This window comes from Pogoniulus pusillus, chromosome 6 (assembly GCF_015220805.1).
Source record: "Pogoniulus pusillus isolate bPogPus1 chromosome 6, bPogPus1.pri, whole genome shotgun sequence".
Classification (NCBI taxonomy): domain Eukaryota; kingdom Metazoa; phylum Chordata; class Aves; order Piciformes; family Lybiidae; genus Pogoniulus; species Pogoniulus pusillus.
The window spans coordinates 43499451-43521153 of NC_087269.1; the positions used below are offsets into that span (position 1 = coordinate 43499451).

The 21703-nt window shown below is 40.8% G+C and overlaps 2 protein-coding genes across 3 annotated transcripts in view; one reads left to right on the forward strand and one right to left on the reverse strand.

The window, feature by feature from the left end:
- Window positions 1-668, forward strand: part of LOC135176348 (rap1 GTPase-GDP dissociation stimulator 1-like) — a 38419-nt gene extending 37751 nt beyond the window's left edge. The window contains 1 exon segment of the mRNA XM_064145393.1: window positions 534-668. Coding sequence (XP_064001463.1) covers window positions 534-667 — 134 coding nt within the window. The 3' untranslated portion in view covers window position 668.
- A 1406-nt stretch (window positions 669-2074) lies between these two features.
- TSPAN14 (tetraspanin 14) overlaps window positions 2075-21703 on the reverse strand; it is a 44831-nt gene continuing 25202 nt past the window's right edge. Inside the window, exons 3-9 of one of the 2 annotated variants that reach the window (XM_064145398.1) lie at window positions 18436-18486; window positions 15305-15451; window positions 14230-14400; window positions 11457-11582; window positions 9240-9284; window positions 7993-8112; window positions 2075-5835 (exon numbers count right to left, since the gene is read on the reverse strand). In XM_064145398.1, the coding sequence (XP_064001468.1) occupies window positions 5764-5835; window positions 7993-8112; window positions 9240-9284; window positions 11457-11582; window positions 14230-14400; window positions 15305-15451; window positions 18436-18486 (732 nt within the window). In that variant the 3' untranslated portion in view covers window positions 2075-5763. Of the gene's footprint in view, window positions 5836-6090; window positions 6184-7992; window positions 8113-9239; window positions 9285-11456; window positions 11583-14229; window positions 14401-15304; window positions 15452-18435; window positions 18487-21703 lie in introns of those variants that run through there. The other variant, XM_064145399.1, reaches the window with a different exon arrangement.

The window sequence follows — 21703 nt, forward strand, 5'->3', positions numbered from 1 at the left end:
GGATCTGCCACAAAGGTAGCTGACTTTCAAATTCTGGAACCACACTCTGTTGGTTGACAAGCTGGATTTTGCAGTGTAGTCTTAGTTTTTCCCCTGTAGCCACAAAGATATCAGAGTAAGGAAAAGCAGTTGCATCCTTTGATGCCGTCACAGAGCACTGACACAGCAGGTAAGATCTGTAACACTTTTTTTCCAGAGTTACTCTATAAAGTGCCACATATATATAACTGCAAGATTTGAGTTGCACTGATATAAAAGGCTAAGAAAAAGCACAGAGGAAAATTTATATGTTGCATTATATTTTCCAAGTGCTTTTCTCTTGTTGATTCAATTCTTACAAGTAAAACAGGAAAAGAGTCTTAACCTGTTCATTACTTTCAATAGCTGAAAGGTATCTACTGAGTGAAATTTGTTTGAATTCAATAAAGCAGCTCATTTTCAACAGCATGCATTCCCAAGTTTTATCTTACAGTTGCTGTAAACCACTGTGTTATGACATGTCACTAAATGTCAGCATTTCATCTCCCATTTAGGTGATCTGAGACAAGAAATAGAAGAGAACAAGATTAAAGAAACCCTTGAAGAACTCTGCAGTCACAGCAACACAAATGTGGTCAAGGAAGCTGTCACAACATTACAGATTCTTAGAGAAGAGACACAGCACTAACCTCCCTTCTTCCCCACAGCAACGCTATGCTGCTGCTGAGGCAAACAATAAAATGTCAGCTTTGCCAACCCTACCTTGCATTTGTCTTGCTGCCACATAAACACTCTTAAAGCCTAGGCAGAGCTCCTGATACCAAAAATTGTACAGACAAAATTAGGTAAAAAAAAAGCTATCTCTTTGGCCTGTCAAGTGAGTGGTCTTCTAAGGTATCAGGCAGCATCAGGCAATTGTCATTCTGGTAATGCATTTTTAAGCCACTTGGGTTTGGTTTTCTCAGGCCAGAACATCACTTACAACTTTTTATTATAGCAGTGGGACTTAATTTAATTTTTTTTAACTTCAAACTTGCACTATGCCATCTCGAAAAAGGCGTTTCAAATCAGGTCAGAACTGTATCTTAATGCAAAGGGCTAACTGGCACCAATCCAGCTTCTGCTCATTGTGAAACAACCTGTGAGCCCAGACGTTAGCTGATCAGGTTAAAACCACCACAAAACTGTACCTTTAAACAAACCTCCCCTTGGACTTACAACTTGGAAGGTCATTTCAGAGTCTTCACCTGCTAGCCTCACAAGCTATATTTTCAAGAATCCGATTTCAGAGTTGCAGCTACTGTGACCTGGAATGAGACTCAGTAGAGATTTACAAGGAACTGCAGTCATGTCCATATAGTGCTTGGACAAGACACAACTTGAAGCTAGTCAGAAATTACAAATGGGCATATGTGAATATTTGGAGACAGCTACCATTTTAGGATCTGGGAATGTAGCTAAATACACAAAGAGTCACGTTCAAATCAGATAGTTCTTACCAGAAGTAATCCTGCCTTAACATCTAATTCCAAGTGTTGCATTGCTGTAATTTAGCCATTATCTATTGGTTAACTATTTCTCTGACCTTATTCAAACTAAAATCAGGTTGTGATGCATAGAAGAAACATTAAAATCAAAAAGGCAGACACAAACCTATTTCAGCAAGTCTGGTTTTCACATCTGGAAATTACTTCCTACCTGCACTCTTAAGCATTGTTTCAGGAACATTGCTCAGAACTGATAAACCACAGACTGTGCAAGTCACAAGAGCAATAACCATGGATGATGACAAAGCACATTAGCTTTTTGGGTGCCCAGAGTAAATAATTTATCTAGACCATTCTAAAGCTCTTCATTTGTTCATGACTTTCTATTAACAACAGAGAGAAAAGCATCAGAGTTATCTAGTACTGAGCAGCCCAGACTCAAAACAAAAAAGCAAGAACTAGTTTCAGCACAGTACATAGGACCACTAGCAGTCCTTTACCATTTCTCTAGCTACCCATGAGCTGCCATCTCAGTACCCAGTAACAATTTTAGAGAGAGAAAGATTAGTGGTTGGAAGCAACAAATCTTAAAAATCAAACGCCAGAAGTACAAAACATTAAAATTTATTTAATCAAATTTAAGACTTGAGGAGAAAAAAAAAAGTCTTGGAAGTCACTCAGAAAAGCCATTTCGGAAGAGACAGAACTTCCCCTTCTACTGGATGCACAATGTTCAAGCTGCATACACAATGTTCAAGCTGCATGACAACCCACATGTGGCAGAGGGAAGGAAGAAGAAAGCATAAAATAGGATGACCAAAAAAACAAGGTAACTCTACATGCTGTTATCAACCTCAGCAGACTGGAGGTACAAGTCTGTCATCATGGCACTCTATGAGGGGCACCAAAACTTAAGACCCCTTTGGAAGAAATATTCAGGTTTTCAGGAAGCAACCAAAGCTCCTTTGGTCACTGCACTTTTTTTCAGTACTTATATTCCACCTTTACGTACAGGGAAACTGTGTCCAAATGCAAGCATAGTAAGAGAAACAGAAGGGCAGTTGCACTGTTGAACATACTGACAAATACAATACTTTGCAGAAATAAATTATGTTGCTTTTTGAGGAATAAGTCATCACGCCAAGAAGTTATTCAAGTCTGATCTTATGTTTGACATCTTCATTAAAACCCTTGTTTCCACTGTAGTGTTTGTTCAGTTGATCCAGATGCAACTACCAAAATCTCAACATCAACAATTTATCCAATCTCTCTTGGTGAGATCATGGAACAGTTTCTGCTTCAAGGCTTTAGAGGCAGGCTCGCACCCAGTTGTTTTTTTAAACCATAACCTAAATCTTTAGCCTGTGAAGTCCCTGACAGTTCCACAGAGAAAATGCTAGACACAAGTTAAGTATAAAGTGGAAAGAAGTATTCCAAGTCTGAAATTACACTAGCCATGTGCACCACCAACGGAGATGCACTTCAAAATGCCTCGGGGTAACTCAGCCTAGGCTCCAGGGGTTAAAAAGCAATACTGGATATGCAGAGAAGTCTATCCACAAGGAAAACAAATCACTTCATTGAAGATCTTAAAACTGGACGAACTTAAGTCTTCTGAATTCAGTTCCAAATAACTGGAGCATTGATACAAAGCTGATGTCAGTGTGGCCACAGCCAGTAAGACCAAACTGCAGAAAGGCAACGCTTGAGTTAAATTTTGTTTCACATACAAACACCACTGCACAAAGAAACGAAGTATTCCATTTGCCTTCGGGTAACTTGCCAAGGCTTGCAGGCACCGGCATTGTGATCCATGATGCTGGGTCTTGGCAGCAGCTGATTTCAGTGCACGAACTCCGCAGGTAGCTTTGACACGATCGTGATTTCCTCCCTGCTGAAATTACTTTCCAGCATTAAGAGCTGTGTCAAACAACGGAGATACACTCCCTAGACCAAATTTTCAATGCTCTGTTTTATGTATAACAAGTTACAAGTGGAAAGCATCCTTTTCCAGTTCTACATATATCTGACTATTAACTATACCCAAGAGTGAGCTGTTTGATGAAGTGCCATAAAGTTTCAAGCACCAGAGTTTAACACAAAGGCTGCTGGACACTGCTTTGCTACTTGCAAACAAGCAGTAGCAACAGTGAATTTTTAGTTGCTCCAAATGGACTAAATTCAACAGAAGTAATAGAGATCTCAAAAATCAAGGCTCTACAGAAGAAATGCCTTTTGCTCTCCTCTCAGTGATCTGCTGCTATTGTTTCCTTGCATATCAAAGCTAAAAAGGCAAAAAAAACAACCCACATGATTTTACTTTCAGGTTTTCAGATGAGTAATAGCAGACTGTTCTCTGCTAGTGTGAGGAAATCAGCCACATTCAGACAAGCTTCCTTTTCCTGTTGTGTTTCAGTCATTGGCCAGAAAAAGAACTATGAAAGCCTAACTGAAGTACACATGAGAAATACTGCACTGTCTGTTTCACAGATAAAAAGCTTGAAGGATGTCTGGGGAAAAAAAAAAAAGTCAATGGCAGACACAAAGATTCTTATTGTTGATCAGCCTTTGTCAGCCAAATGTTGGTTAATACATGCATACTAAAACAGGACATGGGAGACCTTTAAAAATCTGGCTTTCCAAGAAAGCCAGATGCTTCAGAAATACAAGTATTAAATTCTCCAGGCAGACTACACGTAGTAAAATATCATTATAAAAATAGATAGTTCTCTAGAATTTACACTGTGTTAGGCACTGTAAATAAATCTGCTCTCCCTGAAAAAAGAAACGGTGTCACTGGAAGCAGTAACCAAGGTTAGTTATACAGCCCACAGTAAAACTGACAGCTACAGCTACCTAGTTCATGAACTTTTCAGTCACATACTTCTATCTTAAAGCTCAAAATTACTACGCTGAAGTCTTTTAGAGAACACTGTAACTCTTGCTGAACTACAGAGCCACCTATTGCACCTTCCACAAAGGCAGGAAAGGAAGAAGATATTTTAATTTCCTTCTGATAAAATAAAGAAGAAAGCAATGCACCTCAGCAGCAGTAGGTCAGTTTGATGGGAAAAAAAACCCTAAGAAATTCTGGTTCACCCTATTTTTGTGCTGGCATTTCAACCATGTACCAGAATATCCATAGATCTGATGATTTAATAGCTTTACAAAAGGTTTAAAAAGTCCACAACACTATTTTTTTTTACTAAATGTGTATTTCCTCATTAGAAAAAGGATTTCTGTAAAAAAATCAATGCTGAATTCAAACGTTTATCATCAGTCCTGATATCAGCAGTGTATGAAGATGATGAATACAGCAGTTGCGACAAACTAGACACGGGCTAGCAGAGTATGCTTTCTAGCTACTGAAAGAAGCTGCCTTTTGGAAGTCCTGCAGACAGCAGTTTTCAAAGATACTACAAATCAATAAAAAGCTGAACATTTCCAAGAGTTTTTTCTTCTATAAATAAAGAATAGTTAACTTCTGTTCAAACTGGTAACAGCATCAAGGATTCACACCCTCTTGCCTGAAATAGCGTATTTCTAGCATATAATGCTACAGGGTACCCAGATTTTTCCCCTCTTGAGAACAGGCTTGCACTTTTTAAACAGCTTGGACTAATCAAGCTCTGATGCTGAGCACAAATTCTTGCTCCTGAGACACCTACATTGATCCCAGTCAAACAGAAATACTTCTAATTTCTGCACAACGGAAAGTCAACTGAAAAGTCAACTGAAGCAGAGGATTTGTGGCTTCTTTTTTCACAACTTCCAATACCATGATGCTTATGGTTACTAAGTATCTTGTTAAAAAATATGTATGAGTCTACAGTGGAGATTAAAGCAAACTTGAAGATCATGAAAAAAATCAACACACCTTCTGAAAAGACTACATTTTGAGACTGATGACGTTTGGGGGTGAAAATGGAAGAATCTTCACGGTAACCCTCCAAGGAAAGAGTCTACAGCAGTTTCATGTCTCCTTGCTACATTCTTTATAATCTGTTCTACCCATGTCTTGTGAAGTTTCATTTCTTCCTCAGAGATAGATACTGGTGCACTGAGACATCTCAAGAGACAACAGGTAGATATGTGTTGGAGAGTGGATTGGGGGATGAGTGTGCACACAGGTGCAGGCATTTCTTCTGTACCAGCTTTTAACCAAAAGCACAAGGAAGGTAAAATCCAGGTAAGGCTTTTAATAACAGGGTATTTCATGGTCTGTGCTTTTCTTCCATCTTGGTGTCTGATCAGGAACTGCAAAACACTTTCTTGCAACAGGTGTCTGCTTTTGTATTCAGAAGGCATTACCTGCCTTTACAGCTTCAATATCAGAAATCAATGTCCTGGCTAAGAAAATCCCAAAAATCTGTAAAGACAAAAAAACCCAAGCCGTTTGTGAGATGAAACACTTCTGATTTATCAGCCTCCAGGATGTTTTACAAGTTACAACCTATTATCATCAGGCATTATTGCAGAAAGGGAACTGATTATTTCAATAGGCTCTTACCACATTGTAATGATGTCAGCACAACTACTCCTGTGGGTAAAGATACACATTCACCAAGCAATTGCATGTTCACATACCACTTCATAGCCAGGATCACCTGGTGAAGCACACCTCCTACTCAAAAGCAATAAAAGCAGCAGGATCTCACAGAAAATCTAAGTTTCAGGTAACATTTCAGGAGCATTCCATATAGTAAGTTCCAAGATGCTGCAGAATTGGAAAAAAAAAAACCACTTAGCCAAGGTCAAGTCTTATAATATGCCTATTGTTGAAGTTAAGCATCAGGCATTCTGATTCATTCCACAACTTTGGATAATCCAGTCAATCTTCTGATCAGAATGTACATAACTGTCTGTATTAAAAATTAAACCTCCATCACAAACAGTAATGAGAGAAGTTCCAGATTATTCCAAGACACTGAAATGTTAATATTCAGTCAAGTTCTCAGAGAAATGTTAATGCTCGGTCAAGGTCTTGGGGAAAATCCTTTACAAGCTGAAGACAGACTGCTAACTCAGCACATTTCCTGAAACATTCTTAGGAACAATGAAGGACTGGGGGGATGTTTTTGGCAAATATGAAAGATTTGGTTTAGAATCAGCCAGATTATGACCAACTCTCAGCTTCACCATGAAATACTTTAACAAAGAACAAAGACCCAGTTTGAAACGACAAGTGACTGTGACCAGTAACACCAAACTGTTGAGAGTTAACTCTGCCAAAAGATCAGGCTTCATATACTTAACTTCTTACCTGAAGATATTCTCAGGATAGCCCCATTTGGTGCTATGAAATCACTATGACTAGAAGGTTCTAAGGTATTAAAAACTAAGCAGAGGGCAGTATTGCCATAGCTTAGAATCAAACAGGTTGGAAGAGACCTCCAAGATCAACCAGGCCAACCTAGCACCCAGTCCTAGCCAGTCAACCAGACCATGGCACTAAATGCCTCAGCCAGGCTTTTCCTGAACACCTCCAGGGATGGTGACTCCACCACCTCCCTGGGTAGCCCATTCCAATGCCAACCACTCTCTCTGGCAACAACTTCCTCCTAACATCCAGCCTATGCCTCCCCTGGCACAGCTTGAGACTGTGTCCCCTTGTTCTGTTGCTGCTTGCCTGGCAGAAGAGACCAACCCCCACCTGGCTACAGCCTCCCTTCAGGTAATTGTAGACAGCAATGAGGTCTTCTCTGAGCCTCCTCTTCTCCAGGCTAAACAACCCCAGCTCCCTCAGCCTCTCCTCATAGGGTTTGTGTTCCAGGCCCTTCACCAGCCTTGTTGCCCTTCTCTTTTGCCAGCACTTCATGCTCAGCTCTTTTCAGTTAAATGGAAAATACACTTTTTATTAAATTTACAATTTGTTATTTCTCACTGAAGTGAAGAAGTATCACAGCTAAGAAATTTAGGTAAGTTTCAACAAGTGCCATAATGAAAGCAGGATCCAACTGGAAAGAAGTAATCCTACATGTTTCACTGAGAATTTTTGCTGTTTTTCTTCAATGTAACAAGCACCAACAAGGTACTGAAAGGAGCCACAGAAATTGCATCTGGTTCTGATATTGCATTTACAACCTGTTCACCAATTTCCACCTCTTCTTTTCTCAACCTTCTTTTTCAGCAGTATGCTACACCTCACTTATGGCCATCTGACTGGCAATTTTATCACAAAGAACAGAATTTTAGTCATTTCACATCTACTGAAGTGGATGACAAAAATATCTTCCATCCCTCATGACACCTTGAGCTGTAAGCAATACTACTGCATCATGCTATCATATTGCAACAGTAGTAATTCATCACAGCCATCATATACTGAATGTATAATTGCTTCAGATTTTTTATATGACTGTTGCTCTGAGGAACATTATTTCAGCATAATCAAATTAGTTTATGTCAGATATTTTCACTCAAAGTCCCCAGGCCTATAATTACAAGTAGTTGCAGAGAGAGGTGGATTATCTTCCAACAGTTATGTACCTGAAAACTCAAAAGTAGCATAACAAAAACAACTAACCTGTAGCAATGAGATAGCTATGAAGACACCTGCAACAATGTAGATGTTTTGAGGTAACCAAGCTTCAAGAGCAAGAATACATCCTTTGACAAAAATCTGATCATCCCATTCACTCTTGCTCTGAAAAAGAGAAAGTAAGAAGAATACCATTTTTCTGTTCAAGTTTATTGTAAGATCAATCACATGATATAACTAAATTCATGTCAATTATGTAGCAATGTTTTCAATCAGACTGCAGAACTACCTATACACACAGAGTGAATCAGGGTATGTCAGACACTGACGCATCCTCCCACCAGTTCATGGAATCAACCAGGTTGGAAGAGACCGCCAAGATCACCCAGTCCAACCTAGCACCCAGCCCTAGCCAGTCAACTAGACCATGGCACTAAGTGCCTCAGCCAGGCTTTTCTTGAACACCTTCAGAGACAGCAACTCCACCACCTCCCTGGGCAGCCCATTCCAATGCCAATCACTCTCTCTGGCAACAACTTCCTCCTAATATCAAGCCTATACCTTCCCAGACACAGCTTGAGACTGTGTCCCCTTGTTCTGTTGCTGGTTACCTGGGAGAAGAGACCAACCCCCACCTGGCTACAGCCTCCCTTCAGGTAGCTGTAGACAGCAATGAGGTCCCCCTTGAGCCTCTTCTTCTCCAGGCTAAACACCCCCAGCTCCCTCAACCTCTCCTCATAGGGTTTGTGTTCCAGGCCCCTCACCAGCTTTATTGCCATTCTCTGGACATGTTCCAGCACCTCAACATCTCTCTTGAATTGAGGAGCCCAGAATTAGACACAGGACTCAAGGTGAGGCCTGGCCAGTGCTGAGTAGAGGGTAAGAATAACCTCCCTTGTCCTACTGGCCACACTGTTCCTGATCCAGGCCAGGATGCCATTGGCTCTCCTGGCCACGTGGGCACACTGCTGGCTCATGTTCAGCTTACTATCTGCTACAATACTTTACAATTAGCAAATAATACAATTTAGGCTGTTAAAAGCAAAAATTGAGAAGTATATCCGAAATGCATGTCCTACCCCTTCTTCAAACACATCTTTCCCTTTCTCTGTGCTTTTTTCCACCCTCCCACACTACAACTTTAAACAAAGGACAATCTTTAGCACATTCTAGTTGCAATATGACATAGCACAGTCTGTTAGTTCCCATAATTAAGCTGACATCTATCAGCAATTTCACAACTTTCTGCCTGTGCAAGCACTTAACTAGACAACCAGATCACAGCACCTTACCTTCTTTCTGATGTCATAGCCACATTGTGTATTCACAACCTTTTGCTGCAAAACAAAAGATATAACACACATCAAGTGGGTTCTACTCATATTTGTTCAATGGAAATTTGTGTCTTTTAGATACACAAACCAATCAAGACTGACAGAGACAAACATTTAAGAAGCATCTTTAATAAAATCAAAGCACTAAAAGAACACAAAAAACAGTAATAACAAAGCAGAGATATATATATACACTAGAAGGAAAAACATCTTTCAAACAGAAATCCCAGCTTCTTCCATTGCTTGTATTTCAACTAGTAAGGACTTTTTAACAAGTCTTAGCAACTGCACTGCCAGCATATTAGTAAGTCATCCACATCTAAGATCAGTTTCACATAGCACCTAAACACTGAGGTAAAAAAGGTACCAAGCTGATTTATTTATGCCTGTAGTGAAAAAATATGCCTCACAACTCCATCATTGAAGTGGTATAAAACTTGCTATCCTAATCAGAACAAATAACAGCTGCAAGCTACTTAAGCCCCCTCAATTGATACTTTGAAGTCTCACATACAACCCAGCTCCAAGATACAGAGTCCTGAAGACAAAACACTCCAGTGTCAAATCCCAAGTAGGAAGATCATAAGCACCTTCTAGATCACAACCACATACAATCCCATGGCAGTACTTACCTCCAAAGATGCCTTTCTCTGGATGAGACTTACAAAAACATATTATGTATCATAGAGTTACAGTCCATGAGACTTGGACAGGCAGAAATGCAATGAAATTCAACAAGAGCAAGTGTAAAGTCTTGCATCTGGGGAAGAACAAGCCCTGGTGTCAGTATAGGTTTGGGACTGACCTGTTGGAAGGCAGTGAAGAGGAAAAGGATCTGGGGGTCCTAAGGGATGGGAGGTTGACCACAAGCGAGTAATGCACTCTTGTGGCCAGGAGGGCCAATGCCATTCTGAAGTGCATTAGAAAGGCTGTGGTTAGGTCAAGAGAGATTCCCCTGACCCTCTACTCTGCCCTGGTGAGGACATATCTGGAGCAGTGTGTCCCGTTCTGCCCCACCCTGTTCAAGAAGGACATGGAACTGTTTAAAGGAGTCCAGAGCAGAGCCACAAAGATGATTACAGGAATGGAACATGTCTCTTATGAAGTAGACTGAGAGGTGAACTCATCCATGTTTATGTATTTATATAGGGTGAGCACTAAGAGGATGGAGCCAGGCTCTTCTTCATGATGCTGAATGACAGGACAAGGGGCAATGGGTGGAGGTTGAGGCATAGGCAGTTTCATGTAAACATAAGGAGGATTTTTTTCACTGTGAGGGTGATAACACTGAAACAGTCTGCCCAGGGGAGTTGTGGAGTATTCTTCTGGAGATACTCAAAATCCACCTAAATGCATTCCTGTGTGATTTGGCATAGATCTGCAAGGGGGTTGGACTAGATGATCTTCTGAGGTCCCTTCCAGCCCCTGACATTCTGTGATAGTACAACTTCACACAATTACACTGTACACTATTAGGAGTAGATTAAATACTAACATTTAACACATATATATTGCACCAGCAACAGAAGGTGCAGTGGAATATTACTGCAAAATTAGCATTCTGAGCACAGAACATTTCCCTGACAAAGGCTTTCTTGGCTGATTTCCAAGACAATGAAGTCTCATTATAACTTAGCAGTGGCTATCTGGTCTACATGAGGATTGCTGGTTTGATTTTGAGCTGTAACTACCCCCACTAGTACTGTAAAGTATTACATGTTAGGTCCTACCTCCATATTTGGGCTTCCACCAAAAGAGTCAAATTCCTAACATTTAGTAAACAGATCTAAGCCCTAAGTACCTAAAGCTTGACCAAACCAGTGGGACAAACATACTGCTTAGTGCTCTCAGGTCCTCACAAGCTAGATAAGAGACCACGAATTCAGGAACAAAACAAGCACACACAAGAAAAGAAAAATCAGCCATCACCCACTGCAGACTCAAGCCACAGGAAAACAGCCTGGTGGCAACATATTTTCAGATGCATAATAGGTTGCCACACTTAGACTCTAAAAAGGATGGAACAGAAATATAACAAGGCTTTGTCTGGTCATTAAGTAATTTTTGATCATCTAAAAGACATTTTAGAGCCCTAGTCCTCACACTTTATTCAGGAAGCACTTCCTTTCATAACTCTCCAACAACATCAGAACACAAAGCCAGGAAACAACTTACAGCAGGATCAGGTATACAACAGGAAAAAGGAACACCACACTTCTCTCGGCTTTTGCTTTCACTGCTGCAATTGAAGTATATGTTGAAGTCCCAGTCTTCTGGACCTTGGGCACCACAGCAATGGTTCTGCAACAGAAACAAACACTTAGTAACTGGGGGTATTTAGAGACCATTTATCCACTGAATGAACTCTTTGGAATGATATCTATTCATTATCTTCACTTTCTCCTTAGCTGTGCTGCAACCATCAGAGTACAAAACACATAATCAATATTTCAGCTCTGTGAAATCAAAAGAATACATTTGGCACGTGGCTTCTGAAAAGAAGTGTCATCAGGAGAAGCAAAATCATAAAAGCTACTTTAGACATGATTTCTAGATACAATCAGTGCAGATCTGTAAATGATGCAAGAAAACAGTTTATAGAAATGTTTTGCACTCCATTATTTCCAAGGCAGCCAAATTCAGAAAAAGTACAAAAATGTTTCTTTAAATTTGTGACTCCATCTTTAAATCTTCACAAGTTTTCCTCTGCATGTTTACTCTGAAAAGTAGACCCAAACATTTGTGAATATACTTCCTTGCTTGCAAATGATAATGTTTCCATATCTAATTTAATTCACTTTCTTGACCTAAACAGTGTAATGTAATTACCATAATTTCAGGTTGGGGAAAACTCAGCATTTCAAGGAACATTCAAGTTTCTGCAACTAATGAAAAAGCTAGTTTCCTACTAAGTTACACTTTGCACTTAACTGGCCTTAATATTTAAGGGCACAAATCTTTCTCTATAATTTGAGTACTTGAAATGCTGTATTGTCACATAGATCATCTTTGTACCTAGCGAAGCTCCATCCTCTTGGAATATCTCTAGTATTTCTCCTCTACCCAGTACTGACTTCATGTTTTTGAAGACAGGCAAGTGGATTCATAAGTTATCAAGTTGTGACAGACATAAATGTGTACATACACAGTTTTCACAAGATATACAATTAAACAGAGCTGCATAGATTAGTCAGAATAAATAACCACAAAGAAAAAAATATGTATGAAGTCACCTATGTATTTACCATGGAAACAGCAAGTAACATTCATCTCCTATTTTCTAGCCCTTCCTTCTCTCAAACATCTATATCTTTGTCAGGAAAAAACCAAACCAACCCAAACCAGAAACAATAAAACACAAAACCAAAGCCCCCTCAACAATCCTCCCCCCCCAAAAAAAAAACCAAAAAGAACAACTAGATGTTAATCTACATCAATTGATGTTAATCAGTGATGAACAACAGATATTAATCTACATCAGTAATGTACAGGCTATGAAATAATTTACAGACCTGAAAAGTAATGAAGTCAGCCAGAATAAGGATAAGCCCATAAAAAAACTCTGGGTCCCAAGGCACACACTGAGAACAAAGCAAGTCAGTCTAATGCACAGGGCTCCTTGGAAGACTGGCTTCAGTGAGGCATTTGAAAGCACAGCTGCACCATGTTGTTCAACCTCTGCAGAACTACACACTGCAAACTTTCCCTCCATCTTCAGGACGTTGAGGAATGGATGAACAACAAAGCAATCCAGAGACTTTTCTTGTCTTTCCTTTTTCGGGTTTATTATCTTGTTAATCTGGGTCTTAGCAAGTTAAGTCTTGTTTTTCTCAAAAAGTACTTAACTGGAAATCAACTGTAAATCACAGCTTAGCATGGTAAGAGTGGCTGACTGCAGTGAAACCAGATACACAGAAAGAACAATTGACAACACTGAAATAATTACTGCTTTTGGTCGTGGTCAGCAGGATCCTTATCTTACAAAAGCATTCCTTTACTGCTGAAAACTAAAGCAAAACTCCACTTAAAGCCACCCTGGCGGCTTAGAGGATGTTTCCATAATGCACATTACTGGCAACTTACCTGTCATGTTCATTCACCTGTTATGCACAGCTAATCAAGCTGCAGAACAGAATAGAATTTTCTATCAAACCAAGCTGCAAGATTTCTGCAGATGATCTTTTAAGAGATGGAAGTCATGAAAAATAACTTTCATGAAGAGGAAAAGATAATGTAACAGACAAACATTTTACCACCTCTTTAAGTGCTCACAGATATACTCCATTTCTCTCCTTTCAGCCACACACAAATAAATTAGAAAATTTGGAAGAGCTATCCACATTGGGTACTTCCTCAGCATGATTTCAAAAGCATTTTATTGAAGGAAAGCTGCCAGGTCCTTACTAGCACAGGCCTTGTCATTTGCTGGTGTACATCACTCTCTTCACATAACCGAAGAGGACCACAGGAGCTGTTGACTACTGTCTGGCTGGAGACCAGTTCTTCCCAGTTAACAAAAATGCTCTTTTGCTTCAAGATGAGGTCCATTTTGGAAGATAAAAGATGCTGTGATGCATCCATGTACAAGACTGGGATGTCTCCTAAAGGGTGTGCCATGGAACTGGTAGCCTCCAACTCCGAGATGAAGAAAGTTATTTTGCTTACTTCTCACTTGAACTGGTGCAGCATTGATCAGAAGAGGTAAACAAGTCAAGAAAGCCAAAAGACAGATGGATGCTTGGTAGAGCTTCTGCATTTGCAGTTAAAGCAGTGCTGTACATCAATACTTTGCTTCCCTCATGTATTCAATGTAGCAAGAGCACAACAGCACAACTGTATCATACCAGTATTAGCCACAGATTAAGATAAATTCAAAACCCCCCAAACTTCCAGATCTGCATCTTCCCCTAGAATGCAGGGGAAAAAAAAAGACAGGATATGAACTTACTATTTTCTGTAGTGAATCAATGAGGTTCTGGATGTCAATATCATCCCGGTAGGACTTAATGTTATTCTCAAAGAATTCCTTGACCCTATCCCTCACCCAGTCCTGGAAGAGGAAAGCCAGAACTGCCACTGCCAGCTCCAGCAGGAATATGAACACAATAGCTCCACAGAACTGTAAAAAAATAAGAAAATAATAATCCAGAGGAAAAAAACACCACCACAACAAGTCCCAAATCAGAAAATACCCATTCATACTCCATATCCTATGCTGACTCCACCATAAAAGCAGAGAATTAGCTTGACATTCTCCCTCAGTATAGATATCATGAGAACAGTTTGTTCAACATGCAAACAATGCACACAAGCTCCCAAGAGGCAGTCACGTTTCTGTTGTGGTGACCTGAACTCAATGCCAAATGAGAATCACACCACAGTTGTTAATATTTTTGCTGCTGTGTGTAGTAAGTGAGAATTTGCAAGACATGAGGCCAAAGTAGTTTTGATGTTATTTCCTGTGGTGTTTCCAGCTTGGGGGTTTTGGTGGTGGTTTTTTTTTTTGGTTGGTTGATTTGCTCTTTTTTTTGATCCAGATTAATTGTTTCTACATCTAAAGCAAAGAAACCTCAGCATAAAAACAATCATTGAGGAGATTTCACAACAGTCAGCCAAATTTGTCCTTCAAACCTCCAAGAGTTTAAAAAGGATTTTGTTCTTCCTAAGCCACTACTATGTTCTCTCAGTAACTTGTAACTGATTAAATATATTCCAGATCATCACATTTGGTGTTATTACAAACACAGAGTTAGCTTCTGGTATGCATACTACAAGCAACATTGCTGTATAGCAGAATGAATAAAAAAGGCAAGAAATGTTTCCCAGAAAGTGCAAAATACACACAGGGTTTGAACCTACGCTGCATTTAATGCCATTACTCATAGGGCTCATGAGGGGATGAAGTTCAATATAACAAAAGCAAATGCTACAAATTAATTCTATAGGTTTGCTATTAGTTCTTTAATCCATCACTCCCAGCTTTCACATGCACAAAAAATGATTCATATAATGAAGTTACTTACAAACTTCAGAAGGCAGATATTCTCTCTCAGCGCTCCAACGCAACCAGCAAATCCTAATGTAAACATCACTATTCCCACCACTAACACAAGCACCACTGGATCCAGACCATGAAGACCAGTCACCTTTGTCAGATCAGACAACACACCCTGAAAGAAAACACAGGATAACAGAGAACATGATCACTATAAGCATGTTTTTCATTTGATGTTCCTTCTGCACATTCTAATTTCTACACGATTCCAAATGAATTGGTTGCAAACCCTTGAGCTTGCCAACTGTAACCCATACTATCTTGTTAGAAAATGGTTCATGACTACACCAAATTTTATTTCACCTTAGCAGAGCAAGTATTAATGCAAATTTACAGCTACTCATGCTTTTAGTAAGTAAATCCATCACAGTCAGCTTCTCAGATTACATTCTTCTAGGTGCATTTGTCTAACAGGCTTCCACAAGATGGTGCCAAAAGCTCAGTATGAAACTAAATGAATATTCAGTGCCTAAGACCAAAGAATGAATGCTTTATATTCTCCTGAAGCCTATCAACTAGAAGAGCATTCCCTTTTACTGTCTTTTCTTTTTTTAGAAAAATTAATAAACCCATAAAGCTTTCCCAAACCTGGTATGTAGGTGGCAAAACAGGAGAGACATCCTAACTACAGAGCAGGCAATGGATGTCATTTCAAGGGAGAGGAATAAAATTTGGGGTTTGTTTTCAAAGGATGAAAATGTTCTCTCTCACCATGTCAGTTATACCCCTTTCTTAAGAAAGTTCATCCAAAATCTTGCAAGAACCCAAAAAGATTCCCTTTTCATCCCAGATAAAAGTCAATTTTCCTTGTGTAGACCTTTTAAATTTTATGCAATTCAATTTTTACATGACCTTTCAGAACTACAAAAGCAGTTATAAGGCCATAAGGATAGGCCAATTAGATACACCAGATGAAGAGACTGGATTTGACTCAAACAGGTATTGCAAATCAGGCTGAGCAACATTTTTACATACAGTACTTCCAACCTTTCTCACAAACCATAAGTACTTCACGTTGCACTAAGAGATAAGATGTTCAAAATTCTTGCACCACCTGTAGTTGGTTGTACTGCTTGTACTTCCCCTTATTCACCAAGATGTTTATCTGTGAACAGACAGATCCATAGTGGCACCATGGCTAAAGAATAATACTAGCATGCAAGACTATCCACAGAGCACAGAAAACAGCCATGATGAAAAACAGAGATTTCATGAGCCTTTCAGAAGTTCAAAGCCACAGGAAAAGCTCTGAAGCACTGCTGTGCAAGACAGGACAAAGGGCAGAAATAGCTAAGACAAAACTTAAGAAAGAGTCTGTGTTTGCCTTTTAGTAACTTGGGAGTGTTGTGCACCATCAAGTCCATCTGGTAAATGGAGCTAGTTGTGAGGTGGTCATTCCCAACACCAGACGCCACATGTTTTTTTCACAGAAGATGTCTCAGCACAAGCAAAGGCAAATTCAAGACAAGCTTATCACCCTTTCTGAAAGATTAGAAAGGAAATCCTTTAGTAACAGCAGAATAGGAAGGAACTGCATTTGTGTGTGGAGACAGGCTACTTAAAATGTATTAATGCATCAGGAACAGTGTGGCCAGTAGGTCAAGGGAGGTTATTCTGCCCCTGTAATCAGCACTGGTCAGACCACACCTTGAGTACTGTGTCCAGTTCTGGGCCCCTCAATTCAAGAAGGATGTTGAGGTGCTGGAATGTGTCCAGAGAAGGGCAACAAAGCTGGTGAGGGGCCTGGAGCACAAATCCTATGAGGAGAAGTTGAGGGAGCTGGGGGTGTTTAGCCTGGAGAAGAGGAGGCTCAGGGGTGATCTTATTACTGTCTACAACTACCTGAAAGGGCATTGTAGCCAGGTGGGGGGTGGCCTCTTCTCCCAGGTAACCAGCAATAGAACAAGGGGACACAGTCTCAAGTTGTGCCAGGGTAGGTATAGGCTGGATATTAGGAGGAAGTTCTTCACAGAGAGAGTGATTGGCATTGGAATGGGCTGCCCAGGGAGGTGGTGGAGGCACCGTCCCTGGGGGTCTTCAAGAAAAGACTGGATGAGGCACTTAGTGCCATGGTCTGGTTGATTGGATAGGGCTGGGTGCTAGGTTGGACTGGATGATCTTGGAGGTCTCTTCCAACCTGGGTGATTCTATGATTCTAATGGTACTGGTAACCTACTTGTGAAAATGTCCACAGAGGTAGTAAGCAGAAGGAGATAAAGCACTAAGATCATCATAAAACTCTTCTTTCACTTTTTGTGAGTGACAATCTCAGCAGCCCTCCATATATGGGAAATGCTATGTATAAATACTCTGATGGCAATTAGAGTATTCCTACTCAGCAGCACAACTAAAGAGAGCACTTGCCCTCCATTATTAAGACGAGGATCAGTGAATCTGCCACTGTCACTTTTTCCTACTGCTTGCAGTCATATTCAAACCGACACTCTTACATTCACAATAAGAGTGTGAATCATTCATTTCTACACCTATACCATCTCTTGTAGCAAAACAAGTCTGTAGGTATATGCTCACACAGACTTCCTCTGAGAAAGCTTTCAGTTGAAATAAACCTTTGTCAAAAACATGAACATTGTTGAGCTAGATCATGTTCTTTTACACATGGAGACACAATTAACCCAAGCAATTTCATGGAGAGTAAAGCTGAAGACAGCAAACGGCACAAAGACTGAAATATTTCAGAACAACAGTTCCAAAGATGCATGTTAGGATTTTTCTTTCAATGTAAAAAGAGCTATCTCTTACATTCCTCCCAAATGCTTTCTTATTGAGGTGAGTAGAGAAGTGCATTTTGAGAACATGCTTTCAAAGACCCAGTTCATAAAGACTACTCAAAGATTAAAAGCTACCTAGCACTCTGCTCTTACAAGTTCACAACGAAGGTCTAAACATCGAGGGACACAGGTTAACACTTCAGCATGGACAAGAATGAAGACCCAAATCAACTCACTTTAGATCACTTCAACATAGTCTTGAGCTCAGATGCTGCGTTTAACCTTTGCTGCTTTCTGAGGAAGCAGTTTTACCGGAATAGGGAGCAGTAAAGGCAGTCAAAGTAAGACCAGGCATCTTCACTCTTACCTTTTCACTCCATGCCCACAGACCAGCTGCAAGGAAGGCCACTCCAGCTAGCTAAAACAAAGAGAGAAAAATTAGGCACACTAATCAACATATTCTGAAAACACTTAGCCAGCAGCACGACTGTTCAAGTGAAACAGTGTGTAATCTCAGACAGCAGTAATGGGGCATTCCTCCCCACAAGCTTAACTCTTGCAAATAGAAGATTTAGAGTGCTTTTACTCCACTATGTTCTTAAAGTTTATAAATTACTTTTAAAATCTACTACAATTTTATCAAGAAGCACACTACTGAACTCATCATTCCGCACAGTACCATGCAAGTGGGAGTTATCCTTCAAGTTACTTGCTTTAATTTAAACCTTTATCCTGCACACTAATGAAGACTGCAATGAAATTTGAGTTTATTCCCTATTTTGTCATTTTGCACCTCCACCTTCTACCAGCAACCACTTTTGACTTTTCCTAACTTCTTATTCTCTGTATTTGCCACTTGTCTAATACTGCATGTCTTCTGAATCCTTACCTCATTTAAGACCTTCTGAATTAAGACAAAGTAATGATTCATCCACTTACTTTCACCAAGCAGCAAATCTAACATTGACAACACTCAAACACTTCACCAATTCCTGATTATATATTGAATACTTCTGAATTAGTCATTTAAATGAAGCAAGAGATCCTTGTTTTAGTCTTTCATTCCCATCCTCAGGCTGTTTGTCTACAATATCCAATTTCAGTAATCAAACTAAAGTTACCTCTCTACAAACTGAGGGCAGCTACCTCCCATTACTTAAAAGGGCATTCCACCTTGCTCTGCCAATGTGACCTACCAACAGGTCATCAAGCATGATGGATGTTGCTGGAACCAAGAGCACTGATTCTTCTCTGCTCTTACCTCTTATAGAATCATAGAATGGTTTAGGTTGGAAGGGACCTCAAAGATCGTCCAGTTCCAACCCCCAGCCACAGGCAGCAACAAGTTCCAACCTGGCCTTAACACCTCCAGATGTTCACCACTTGTCACTGGTCTCCAGGTGGACACTGTGCCACTGATCACCACTCTCTGCATGTGACCATGCAGCCAATTCCTTATCCAGTGAGTGGTCCACCCATCAAGTCTGTGTTTGGTGGCCAAGATGTCATGCAGAGCGGAGTCAAATGCTTTATTCAGGTCCAGGTAGATGATGTCAGTTGCCCTTCCCTTATGCACTGTTGCTGTGACTTCATCCTAAAAAGCCACCAAATTTGTCAGGCATGATGTGCCCTTGGTGAAGCCACTGCTGGTTACCACCAATCACCTCTGCTTTGATTTCCATTTGCCTTAGCAGAGCCTTCAGGAGGATCTGCTCCATGATCTTGCCAGGCACAGAGGTGAGACTGACTGCTCTAATTCCCAGGAGCTTCCTTTAATCCCTTCTTGAAGATGGGCATTATGTTTGCCCTTTTGCAGTCAGGAGGAACTTCACCAATCAGCCATGACCTTTCAAAAATGATGGACAATGTTTTGCAACTTCATCGGCCAGTTCCCTCAGGACCTGGGGGTGGACCTTTTCAGGCCCCATGGACTTGTGCATGTTCAGATTCCTTAGGTGGTCATAAACATGATCTGCAATTATAGTGGGCAGATCTTCCTTCTCCCAGTCCTTACTTCTGCCCTCTGGGACTTGAACATCATGGTTGAGGCCTTGTTGTTGAAGACTGAGGCAAAGAAGTCATTAGGCACCCCAGCCTATCCATATCCTTTGTCACTTTAATCTTACCTCATTCTTGCTCACACTCTCTCACTCTGTCTTGTACTAGCTAATCACCTTGCCTGCCTCAAGAGTCACTGTATGATCAAAGTGACCTACACAAACTTGCAAACTCACACCGAAATTGCTAGAATGGTCTGCAATGTGTTAATTACCTCACTCCTTAGGTAGCACTCAAGAGCCTGCCATAAAGCCTTCATCCAAGGGTAGGTCAAGACAACAAGCCTTATGAGAAATGGCTGAAAGAACTGAGACTGTTTAGCACAGAGAAAATAAGGCCACAGGGAGACCTCATTGCTCTCTGTAACTACCGAAAAGTAATATATATGGAGGTGATTTGGTTTCTTCCCCCAGGTAGTAAGCTACAGGACAAGAGGAAACATCCTCAAATTCTGCCATGAGATGCTTAGATTGGACATGAGAAAATATTTCTTCACTGAAAGGGCTGTTAACCACTGAAACAGGCTGCCCTGGGAAGTGGTGGAGTCACCATCCTTAGAGGTAGTAAAAGCACTTGTGGATGTGGTGGTTTGTGGTTGAATGTGGACCATGCAAACAGAGTTTAGCAGTGAATTTGGCAGGTCTTGGTTAACAGTTGACTTATCCTCAGATGCCCCTCTCTTGCCCAAGCCTTTAGGCACATGGACAAGTACACATCAACAGATGAAAAGACATCTTGAAAAAGAGACCCTTTCCTCTAGAGAACCGAGCACCTCCTATGAACTAAATGGGCACCACAGGCAAGAATAAAACATGGGGCCCTCTTGTGGCCCACACGGGTACTGCTGGGTTCACTGTCTGACCCTGAACTGCAGTCAGGGCCAGTGAAGCTGTTCTGAGTTTACTCTGGTGGAGGGAGTGGGGAAAGAAGTCGAATGGGCTGCAAATGTTATTCATGTCATTCTGTAAAAAATTACTCAAATGATGTTAGACACTTCTGTCTAGGCATCAAGTGCTACATGCCATACTTTAAGGCTTAACTACTGTCCTGGTTTCATAGAATCATAGAATCATAGAATCATAGAATCAACCAGGTTGGAAGAGACCTCAAAGATCATCCAGTCCAACCTATCACCCAGCCCTAGCCAGTCAACTAGACCATGGCACTAAGTGCCTCATCCAGTCTTTTCTTGAAGACCCCCAGGGACGGTGCCTCCACCACCTCCCTGGGCAGCCCATTCCAATGGGAAATCACTCTCTCTGTGAAAAACTTCTTCCTAACATCCAGCCTATACCTACCCTGGCACAACTTGAGACTGTGTCCCCTTGTTCTATTGCTGGTTACCTGGGAGAAGAGGCCAACCCCCACCTGGCTACAATGTCCCTTCAGGTAGTTGTAGACAGTAATAAGATCACCCCTGAGCCTCCTCTTCTCCAGGCTAAACAGGCCCAGTTCTCTCAACCTCTCCTCATAGGATTTGTGTTCCAGGCCCCTCACCAGCTTCGTTGCCCTTCTCTGGACATGTTCCAGTACCTCAACATCTTTCTTGAATTGAGGGGCCCAGAACTGGACACAGT